The sequence below is a fragment of the Lagenorhynchus albirostris genome, chromosome 9 (genome assembly GCF_949774975.1).
Source record: "Lagenorhynchus albirostris chromosome 9, mLagAlb1.1, whole genome shotgun sequence".
Taxonomy (NCBI): Eukaryota; Metazoa; Chordata; class Mammalia; order Artiodactyla; family Delphinidae; genus Lagenorhynchus; species Lagenorhynchus albirostris.
Window position 1 is genome coordinate 24005737 of NC_083103.1, and position 12176 is coordinate 24017912.

Consider the following 12176-nt stretch of genomic DNA (forward strand, 5'->3'; position numbering starts at 1 on the left):
AAAAAATGAAAAGTCTACAAACAGCAAAGGGAGCAACCATCTGGCAGCGATGATAAGAGCAACAGCGAGGCAGATTTCAGCCAGAGGCTGGGAGAGAAAGGGCTGGAGGGAAAAATAACTCAGAGCTTGTCTGCAGGTCAAGGACACAAAAAGCAGCCACAGCATACCTGGGTCACATTAGAAGTTCAACAGTCCCAAGGTGGACCCCTCTGCAGGCTGGATGGTGAGGAGGGCGGCGGCAGGTGGCAGGGGAGCGGGGCATGTGGATTTAGAACAAGGGCCCCTCAGGCGACTCATCTCAACACTCACTCATTCACCAGCCAGGGTCCCTGTCCTCCCCGTCGCCACAGACCACAGAGGCTGGCAAGAAGCATCCCTGTGTCCTGCACACACAATGCTATGGGTCTGCAGTCTTGGAGGAGGGTGGACAGAGGGCTCCTGAGGGCAGTGAGCGCCAGGAAAACCGTAATACAACCATGTCCTGTAGCCTGCGCCCCTGTTTTTCACAAGCATCAAACAAAAGAAACAATATCCCATGACGCAAGCTCTGGGCTTTTTCTAGGAATATGATGGAGTGTGGTTACTGCTGGTCCAAAGCTAATTAGAAAGGACAAACACAGAATCAATGCAGTTGACAGAACTGCATATGTTCTGTATATATTCCTCATTTCCCTCTGTAACTACCATTTCTCAAGCACCTGCCATACACAAGGCCTTATCCTAGCTACCTTCATTCAAGCCTCCCAAGAACCCAGTGAGATAAATGTCATCACTCCCATTTAATGGGTGATGCCACATGCTCAGAGAATTTAAGTAACTTTACACAGATTTCAACGTGGCAGCACACGCTTACCTGCAACATACAACAAGTATGGAAGGGCAAAGATGTACCTGCCTACTTGCTGATTATTGGGGGTTTTTTGTTTGTTTGTTTTTTAACTCAGTGCAAGGTCACTTTACAACTAGAATTTTTTTAAGACAGAAGAGCTTTTCTGTTGCTGGACAATTCTAAGAGCTCCCTCTCTAGAAAAGCAGCATCAGTACCTGTTAATGTGTTTACATCTTTCTGGCTGCCAATTCCTCATGACATTCATACATGCTTCTCCTGGACCGCTCTTCCTGCCCCACCCATGCCACCCCATGAGCTGGGCCAAGGGCAACTTCTTGTGCCCCACAGAATAAATATTATAATTGTCTGTGTACTTCACAGTTTTTCCTCTCTAGACAGCACACTCCTTTTGCATCTATAGCCCTGACACCTGCCACAGTGCTCGGTTACCAACAAGTGCACAACCAAGGCTGTGGATCCAACATGGGAATGAATTAAACTATGGACCAATATGAAATGGCCAAGAAGGATTATTTCTAAAAAGGAGGAGGATACAACAATAGTCTATGCCTCTCCCTGCACCTCCCCTCCAAAAAATAAAAGAGAAATATTTGAACTTATAACTTCATATTCTGATCAATCACCTTCAGACAAACTTCTTATAAAAACTGCTGCAGAAATTGGCAAAGAAGTACTTTGGCCTGGCTAAAAACTGGCACCACGATTAGAAAGAAGGACTCAAAGTTAAAGTAAGGGCTTCCCTGGTGGCGCAGTGGTTGAGAGTCTGCCTGCCGATGCAGGGGACACGGGTTCGTGCCCTGGTCCAGGAAGATCCTACATGCCGCCGTGTGGCTAGGCCCGTGCGCCATGGCCGCTGAGCCTGCGCAAAGTTAAAGTAAAATTCCACTTTGGCTTTGTTGTTTGTATTTTTTGGCTCAAACTAAGACACGGATGAAGAAATTTTCCTGGGAGGAGTCACGTTGGCTTTCTCTGATGAAATATTTTATCAACCTAGCTTCCACTGATTAGTGCCCACTGCTGACACAATTTCCAAGAACTTGCTACCCATCTTAGTTTTCCTTTTTTAAATTGAAAAACAGTGGTCATGCAAACCATCCCCAACTTTCAATCCCAACAGAGTCATAACGACAGCTTCATTTTCCCAGAGATCAAAACAGAATATACCTAGTATTTCGAGCAAATCACTGTCTATGACACACCCGTGTACAGAAAACCAAAGACAGTCCTGGTCCTCAGATTTCTTGGTGCTCCAGGCCTCTGTCCCGATCCAAAGAAGAGGGGAGACTTCCCCTGATGGGGCAGTTTGGGAAAGGGACCCAGGCCTACACAGGGCTCCACTCTCTCCCCTTTGGAAACCAATGGCTGCAGGCAGCAGCCACTCCTCTGGTCATCTTCAGAGCTGCCTAAATACAAGGGGTAAATAAATTCAGCTCAGGACAGCGGTCTCAGCAGGCCCTCTTGGCCAAAACTCCTAAGCCACGTTCTCCAGTCAAGCCTCTACCGATAATAAAGGTGATTCTGGATTCCTCTCATGCCACCGACTCCCTGCTTCTCTGTCAGCTTAGGTGTGCAACGTGTACGTGAGAGGCCTAACCTACTAGACGCGCTCAAGCCTCAAAACAACAAACAGCAGCTTGCTCTGCAGGCGTTGTTCTAAACTCTTTACTCAGTGATCACATTTAATCCATCTCTCCGAGGTAAGGACTATAATAATCTCCATTACACAGAAGAGGAAACTGAGGCACCACGAAGTTATACAACTTGCTCAAGGCCACCCACCTAGAATGGGACAGAAGCAGAATTTGAACCCAAGCAGACTGGCTCGAGGACCCAAATCTTACCGACACGCTATAGCACCTCTCAAAGCAACATAGCTAACGTCTCCTGCACATATTCTTCAGGCTGGGTAACTGACATGTATTCATCTACACACACGTTTTAGATAAATGAATTCTCACAGCAATACTGCAAAGTAAGGAGAATTATTATTCCATTTTCAATATGGGAAACCAAAGAGGAGGGAGGTGAAGTAACCTGGCCGGTGGTCAAGCCTCAATCTGAACCCTGTCTGACTATAAATCCTGACCCCTCACTTGACCCCCTAAAAGTTTAAGCCACATAAACTTCGTTTACAACCACCCTAGGGAGGAGAAAGACAGACTTAAGAGACATATCAACCAATGTAGTGTGTGAACGTTATTTGCATCTGACTTTGAACAAAGTGTTAAAAAAAGAGAGACGGACAGTGTCAGGGGTCCCCAAGACCACCCCGGGTTCAGTGATTCCCTAGAACTCACAGAACTTAGCATCTAGGCATACTCAGGCCGTTATTTATTACAGCATTTAAGTACAAAGCAAAATAAGCAAGGAGAAAAGGCACAATGAAGTCCAGAGGAAACCAGCACAAGCTTCCAAGAATCCTCTCCCAGAGTCATGCAAGACATGCCTAATTTCCCCAGCAAGCTGTGGCAACTCCCGTGAAATGCTGTCTCACAGGGAAGCTCGTTAGAGACTCGGCACCCAGGGTTTGTACTGTCAATGGGCATTTAGGTTGCTTCCATGACCTGGCTATTGGAAATAGTGTCTCATAGAGACACCCTCTGACTCCCGGAAGGAGAGCAGGTGTTCAGCATAAACCACACTGTTTGCACAAATGGCTTAGGCACTGGGAGCCACTCTTACCAGTTAGGGTGGTGGGAACCCTCCAGAAAGCCAAGGTCCAGATGCCAGCTAACCTTGCCAAGAGGCCTTTCTAAGGGCAGCAGTCTCAGGCCTGCATGGAAACTCTTTTCTGCACAGAGACAATCTGGGAAACTGATCATGCTACTTGGAAATGTGAGGATGTGAGGTATTACTGTTCATTTTGTAGATGTGACCACAGTATTATTAAAAAAAAAGTCTTATCTTTTGGAGATATATCCTAAAATATTCACAGATAAAATGATACAGTGCCTGCTATTTGCTTCAAAAATGGGGTGGGGGGGAGTTGGTGGGATAGAAATTCATTATTGAAGCTGAGAGACAAGGCACTTGGAGGTTCGCTAAACTATCCTCCCTATTCAGTTCTGGTTTGAAATTTTCCACAATATAAAGTTTTGGGTTTGTTTGTTTGTTTTTCCATGAAGAATCAAAGAGAAATGTCTAAGAAGAGAAATGAGGGAGAAGTTGAAGCAAGGGAGAGGAATAGGGGACCGCATCATACATGAGTGGTAGCCCTGAGCAGGCAGACTCAGCACTGCACTCAAAATATACAACAGACCAGGTGATGAACGCTGGCTCCTGCCCAGACAGGGCTTACTGTCACTAGAAAAAGTGGAAAACCCTAACTTCCATGTAGGCCACTTACTCCTCAACTCTTGATTAAGTCTGATGTGCTTTTCATTTTCAGCATCAGAGAGTGACTCACCTCAACACCACATCACACTGAGGGGGTTTTCTAGCACACAATCAGTGAACTGACAACACTAGGAAATTTTTCTGACTGCCTGAAAGGCTGAAAACTACGCTTTCTGGGCTCTAAGTGGACACTTCATCACTGGGATATACTTCATTTTGTAAGTTGACTTCATCATGGTTAAGCCACTAAGGGTCTCAGTATAAGTCAAGAACAGTTGGTCATTCTAAGCTCAAGAGGCGAGAAGGAGTTTTCACTCTACTTTACTAATTGCCTAAGTTATTCTATACCATCTGCCTGGAGAACTGCCATTCAGTAAAATACTAAGTAATACATAATGGAAAAAGTGAAATCCAATAAATGTAAGAAAAGACCAAACTGTGTTTTTCATCAAGAACCAAATGGGTCCTGTTGGTACTAAACAAAGTATACTAAAGTATCACTGAAGTGACAACAGGCCATCTTAGCAGTGTGCTAACTGGTATGGGATACGGCCTTAGGCTGACAACAATACACTCACTGCTCAAGGAACAATAGGATCTCACAGGCGTAAGTGGCGCTGAGAAAACCGGACAGCTGCATGTAAAAGAATGAAATTAGAACACTCCCTAACACCATACACAAAAATAAACTCAAAATGGATTAAAGTCCTAAATGTAAGACCGGACACTATAAAACTCTTAGAGGAAAACACAGAAAGAACACTCTTTGACATAAATCACAGCAAGATCTTTTTTGACTTGCCTCCTAGAGTAATGGAAATAAAAACAAAAATAAACAAATAGGACCTAATGAAACTTAAAAGCTTTTGCACAACAAAGGAAACCATAAACAAGATGAAAAGACAACCCACAGAATGGGAGAAAATATTTGCAAAAGAATGAACGGGCAAAGGATTAATCTCCAAAATATATAAACAGCTCATGAAGCTCAATATTAAAAAAAAACCCAATCAAAAAATGGGCAGAAGATCTAAATAGACATTTCTCCAAAGAAGACATACAGATGGCCAAGAGGCACATGAAAAGATGCTCAACATCACTAATTATTAGAGGAATGCAAATCAAAATGCATTGATGCAATGAGGTATCACCTCACACCAGTTAGAATGGGCATCATCAGAAAATCTAGAAACAACATATGCTGGAGAGGGTGTGGAGAAAAGGGAACCCTCTTGCACTGTTGGTGGGAATGTAAATTGATACAGCCACTATGGAGAACAGTATGGAGGTTCCTTAAAAAACTAAAAATAGAATTACCATATGACCCAGCAATCCCACTACTGGGCATCTATCCAGAGAAAACCATAATTCAAAAAGACACATGCACCCCAATGTTCATTGCAGCACTATTTACAATAGCCAGGTCATGGAAGCAACCTAAATGCCCATTGACAGACAAATGGATAAATAAGATGTGGTACATATATACAATGGAATATTCCTCAGCCATAGAAAGGAATGAAACTGGGTCACTTGTAGAGACGTGGATGGACCTAGAGACCATCATACAGAGTGAAGTAAGTCAGAAAGAGAAAAACAAATATCGTACATTAACACATATATATGGAATCTAGAATAATGGTACAGATGAACCAGTTTGCAAGGAAGAAACAGAGACACAGATGTAGAGAACAAACGTATGAACACCAAGGGGGGAAAGTGGAGGGGGTGTGGTGGGATGAATTGGGAGATTGGGATTGACATATATACACTAATATGTATAAAATAGATAACTAATAAGAACCTGCTCTATAAAAAAATTAATAAAATTAAATAAAATAAAAAAGATCTCACAGGCAAGCAAAGAACTGCCTGTCCTTGAACTGCATGGGGGAAACAGGAGCAAATGCCTGAAGAAAATAAAAAATTATTCCAAGGATTCCAGGGAAGAAAACTAGTGGGTAGTGTTTTTTCTTGTTTAATTAATTAATTTATTTATTCATTTATTTATGGTTCGTTGCGTCTTCCTTGCTGCGCACGGGCTTTCTCTAGTTGTGGCAAGCGGGGGCTACTCTTCATTGCAGTGCACGGGCTTCTCATTGTGGTGGCTTCTCTTGTTGTGGAGCACAGGCTCTAGGCGTGCGGGCTTCAGTAGTTGTGGTTTGCGGGCTCTGGAGTGCAGGCTCAGTAGCAGTGGCACACGGGTTTAGTTGTTCCGTGACATGTGGGATCTTCCCAGACCAGGGCTTGAACCTGTATTCCCTGCACTGGCAGGCAGATTCTTAACACTGCGCCACCAGGGAAGTCCCTAGTGGGTAGTTTATTTTGTTCTTTTTTTTTTTATCGGTAGATATTAATCCAATGTTATCAGTAATCACTTTTTTTTAAAGTAGGTCTGGATGGACTCCATTGACTGTGCTTTTTTAAAAAAATTTTATTGAAATATAGTTGATTTATAATATTGTGTTAGTTTCAGGTATACAGCAAAGTGATTCATATATATATATATATATATATATATATATATATATATATATATATACAGCACCTGGCCCATACATGACTGTACTTAAAATATGGGCTATGAATTAAGGATAATAAGACAAACAATCCAATGTTTTAAAGGACAAAAGATTCGAACAGATACATCAAAGAAATATATACCAATGGTCAAATAAGCATATGAAAAGATGCTCAGCATCACTGGTCATCAGAGCAATGCAAATACCACTTCCTACCCACCAGAATGGCTTAAATTAAAAGAATGACAATACCAAAAGATGGCAGGATGTGGAGCAACTGGAACTCTCAAACTCAGCTGATGGAACTGTAAAATGGTACAACTGCATTGGAAAAAGGCTTACGAGTTTCTCACAGGACACTCAATTACCTTATTCACTTACCCAGCAATTCTACTCATAGGTATGTTTTAAAAGAAATAAAAGCATATGTGTACAAAAAGATTTATATAAGATTCTTTATAGAACCTTTATTCATAACAGCCACACGCTGGGAATAGCCCAGGTGCCCAGCAACCGGATAAACATGTGGTGGTCTAATCATACAATGGAATACTACTCGGCAATAAAAGAACCATGGATACATGCAATGACGTGAATGGAATTCTAAAACATTTTTTTAAATCTTAAAACATATTTGCTGAATGAAAGCAGCATTACACAAAAAGTACATAAATCGATGGTTAAAAAAGAAAATCAACATGGTTGCCTGAGGCAAGACTGCAGGGGTTGCAGGAAAAGACTGGAAACAGCATGAGGGAACATTCCAGGGTAATGAGAATCTTCTGTACCCTAATAAAGGAACCGGATGCACAGGTGTTCATATTTATCAAACAGCAGAGAATGGTGCACTTAATATTTGTATATTTCCTTGTATATAACAATGGTGCACTTAATATTTGTATATTTCCTTGTATATAAATTTTGCCTTAAAAACATAAATAAGCATTGAATTCTGTTAATTTGCATGCTTACTGTTTAGGGGTCAAGTCTGCTGATGTCTACAACTTACTCTGAAATGCACCTCCAAAAAACAGGTTAAAAGATGTATGAAGGGACAGACAGATGGAATAACATGTAATAAAAAAATATACAGCAAAAAAAAATGTGGTGGATATATGGGCATACACTACACAGTTCTTCCCACTTTTCTGAATGTTTGAAAATTTTCAAAAGAAAGCACTGAAAAATTACAAAGGCCATGTGACATATGCAAAATTCCATTCGGTGGGGGGAGTCACCTCAAAGAAATAAGCAGTTTTCACTCAGAGCAGCTCAAGTAAGAAACAAGACATCAATGTGACTGCCAATCAGGACAATGTAAACAGTGCACTGAGATGCATGGGCAGAGGAGACAGCAGTATTTCAACTAGAAGTACCCAAATTATAGATGCGCTTTGCGAGCCAGCTGTTTCTCACATGGGTGACCAGGTAGGGTAAATCACCAGCGAGGTCATAATGACTTAAAAACAGTTAATGATTCTCCCAAACAGTGAAGAGGCAAGCTAGTCTCAGGGGAGTCCTTTAAAGAGAATAAATTTTGTTTTATGAAAAACTCACTACATTGTCCATATTTTTTTCAGTTCACCAAGTATTCATGAAAACCTCCATGTGAACAAGGATGCAGCAAACACTGGGTATGGAGAGAGTCCTGGCTCCAAGAAGCTGAGTTCTAACCTTGACCCTGCCACTAACTAGCCACCTGTCCTTGATTGATAAGATGCTAAGTCTCTCTGGGTCACTTTGACTAAGAACTCATGAAAAACTAAATACCCTAGTAGCATATAAGGAGCAAAATGATAAATTTTCCAGGCTCTTAGAAGAGAATGGCAGCCTTCTCACAAACAGGGAACTATAAGGCAATCCATGGGAACTCAGCATTAATACTAGTTCATTAACACTAACCTGGTTTTAAGAAAGAGCGCTAGACATGACTCTAGTCCTCTCTCTGCCATTAACCAGCCACCATGGGAACTGGGCAAGTAAGTCCCTCAGACTCTCTGGGCCAATTTGACAAAAGAAGACTCAAAACAGAAGTGCAGAAACTAACACAGTATTGTGAAGCAATTATACTCCAATAAAGATCTATTAAAAAAAATAATAAATGCTCTCATTCCATCCAACCTTCTCAGAGATGCCCTTCAAGGCTCTGCACCCCAGGGTACAGGCCAGGAATGCCTAGCCCACCACCACTGGGCTGAAATCCTACTCATCTTTAAAGCACTTGTTCAGATGTCACCTGCTTTGAGAAGCCTGCCAGCCCAGTTGGTCACTCCCTGTACACTCTGCAATTAACCTATATTAGCGCCCTCACCACGTTGGATGGTAATCATTTGTTTATCTGTCTTGTCTCCCAGACTGGACTTGGAGCTTCTGTGTGGTGCAATTCTGGCCTCATTGGAATTTGTACCACTCACCCAGCACTGTTCCTAGCACATGCTGGCACTCAAAGCATATGTGTAAATAAGCGCATTAATTAATCACTAAGGTCACTTCTAGCTCTAAAATGCTAGACTTGGTGTTTTTAAGTGCAAAAGAAATCATGGGTGTAAAAATCTTTTTATTTAGTTGTTTAATGCTGTGTGTACGGTGCTGCGGACGTCGACATGATAAAACACGGTTCCTGTCCCCCTGGTCCCTGGTACCCCACAAATATGAAAGCTGGTAGTCAGTGAGCAAGGGCAAAGCTAGAGCCTGTTCCGACTTCCCCCCTCACTTCCTTTCCCGAAGCTGCAGCTCTCTGCCTCTTTCCACATGAGCCGTCACCCCTGCCTCAAGCTGCGACCTCTGTCCCAGCTGGCAAAAGCGCAAAATTATAAGCCAACCACCCGCGACCTGCGGCCCACGACAAATCCTGCACACACACACACACACACACACACACACACACACACACACACACACACACACACACACACACACACACACACACACACACACACACACACACACACACACACACACACACACACACACACACACACACACACACACACACACCCCCGCCCGTTATCTTGGTACAGCCCTACCGAACCGCCCCGCTGGAGAAGCAGGGGCGGTTACTCGCGGACACCTAGCTTTCTGCGCGGACCGTAGGGCCGTCTCAGAGAGCGCAGGGTGTACCTGCACGGCTCGCTGCTCCTTCCAGAGCTTCATCTGGTCGCTAGCTGGATCCCGGCTGTCCGCCATTATGTCTGGCGCTGCAAAACGCTGCAGGGTACCTCTACTCTCGCGTCTCCAGCCCCGCGGCTAAAATTGGCTACTTCAGACTCCGCCCCTCAGCTCCGGCCCTTGTCCCGCCCCCCTTGGCGGGACCGCCTTCTGATTGGCCGCTCGAGCGCCAGGCGGGATGGGATTGGAAACCAAATAGGGGCGGGGCTGGAACTCGGAGGGGAGAGGTTGGGGAGGGGTTGGTAAAGGTGGGGAGACCCGCGGCTCAGACCCCCTAACCTCGGGATTAAGGAACCTAGGGCCGGGGCCCCGAGTACCAGGACGTGACTCTCTCCTCGGTTCATCAGCATCCTTCAGGTTGCCCTGGGACGCAGCGGTTGGTGGACTGCCAGTTTTGTTGAGGGAAAGCTTAGGTCCTGCTGGGTGTGGCTTTGAACTGTGTAAATATGCTCTCAGCTCTTAAAAAAAAAGAAAAAGAAATTCTGGGTTGAGTTCATCTGTGCAAAATGAAGTTTTGTCATGTTCTAATGTTAATATTGTTTACAACTGAAGGATTGATGGAATTTGGAATAAATACATACACTGATTCTGCATTTAAGTATGACCAGTGGTCACACTCTCAAATGTTGCATTATTTCTTCTTTGTTACAGATTATGCACAGAAAGACATGCCTTTTTAAAAAACACAGAAAAGCAAAATATTGGCAAGTTCTAAATGATCTTAATAGTCTAAAATACATAGGAAGAAAATTCAACCTTTTAGACTCCCTTTTTGGTTCAGAAGCTCCCCATTTTTGAGTGTCTACTATGTGCTAGACACTGCTGATGGTTGCCAGACTCTATCACTTAATCTTCACAACAAAACCAATGAAGTCTCCCCACCATGACAGTATAAACAAGCATCAAGAGGTTGGCTTGCTCCTGATGTAGAATAATTAACTAAGTTAACTAAGATGCTCAAACCCACTATTTATTAGTAGAAATGCTGGCATAGAGTTTAGAAAATCTCTTCAGTAAGTTAATGGGGCTGATTTTTGAGGTGTTCGAGCAGTGCATTTTAATAAGTGAAATAGCAGAATATATTTTGTGATATTCCGGAAGAAAGTTGCTCAAGAGTTCAAAGATGCAAACAAGTTCTATGACTTATTCTATGAAAATATCTTCAGTTGGTGTTTTACTCATGTCAAGATGCTTAATTAGATGAAGTGTGAAAGGAGGACTTGCTTGTCCCCAGCTAGAGAGATTGTCTACAAAGTTGGAGACAACTGCCTTGGCATAATAAAGCTAGGGAAAAAATGGGACTCCTAGACCTCAACAGAGATCTCTACTCCTACAACTTCTCATCCTGAGGCCACATCATAGATTTTTCTTCCACTCTGTGAACCTCCCACTCATAGGGCATCACACTTATTCTTCAGATCTTCCCTTCCCTCAGTTGTTTCCATCCTCGTGTGGTCAGGGATTGCCTTATTCCAGACAGGCTGTCACTCTTTTCTTTTACTTGTGGGTTCATATCACTTTTTATGCTTGAGCTTATCTTTGAAATGTTAGCATACTGTTAGGACTCTAGTTCAGTCACATTTGTATGAAAAAGGATTTTTGTGAATAGAACGAAATCTAACCACTGTTTATAACATTATTTGCATGAGAATAAGTCTTTCAAGTTTAAATTAAGTGAAAGGAGCTAGGGAGGGCTACCAAAACGTTTTGCCAAGTCACATTACGATTACCAGACCTATTAGAAAACCCTAAAGTAAGAAATAAAAACACAGGGCCCGTAGACAACTTCCAAGTATTCAATAATGTACATGATTTCTCCAGTGGTTCTGTGTAAATCTCATCTTCTGTACCCACTGATGCATATGTCTCCTTATTTTAAAGGCCCTTTGTTTCCTGGACCTCAGCTGCTCAGCGGTAGGACTTTTGATTCTTTCCAGTTTTCACCATGAGTTGAATCAAATGCAATTCCCTCTCCAGATCATCGCTTAACTTATCTGCTTCTCTTGAAAAGTAGGCATTTTTTTGTTTGCCCCTCCAGATCCACTCTCCACCCTTCTCGATCCTCATCTGTACTCCAGGAATCTTGATTTTTATCATCCACTTGTCCCCATGATACCCTGCCTTCTTGTTGAGTTCAGCCAATGGTGGGCCGGCACGAGATGGGAACTTAGGAGGAGAGAGGGGCCAAAGTATTCATTACATCAGCTCCAAAGTCGGATTTACCACGAAGTTAATGAAGATTAAATTTTAGAGTTCCTCACCTACACACGTTCCTTCCAAACTTCTGAGAGGTGTCCTCA

The 12176-nt window shown here is 42.9% G+C and overlaps 1 protein-coding gene across 1 annotated transcript in view; it reads right to left on the bottom strand.

Annotated features, from left to right (window-relative positions):
- CAT (catalase) overlaps positions 1 to 9965 on the bottom strand; it is a 37202-nt gene extending 27237 nt beyond the window's left edge. The window contains exon 1 of the mRNA XM_060159429.1: positions 9829 to 9965. Within this exon, the coding sequence (XP_060015412.1) occupies positions 9829 to 9894 (66 nt within the window). The 5' untranslated portion in view covers positions 9895 to 9965. The remainder of the gene's footprint in view (positions 1 to 9828) is intronic.
- Between the last annotated feature and the right edge of the window lie 2211 nt (positions 9966 to 12176).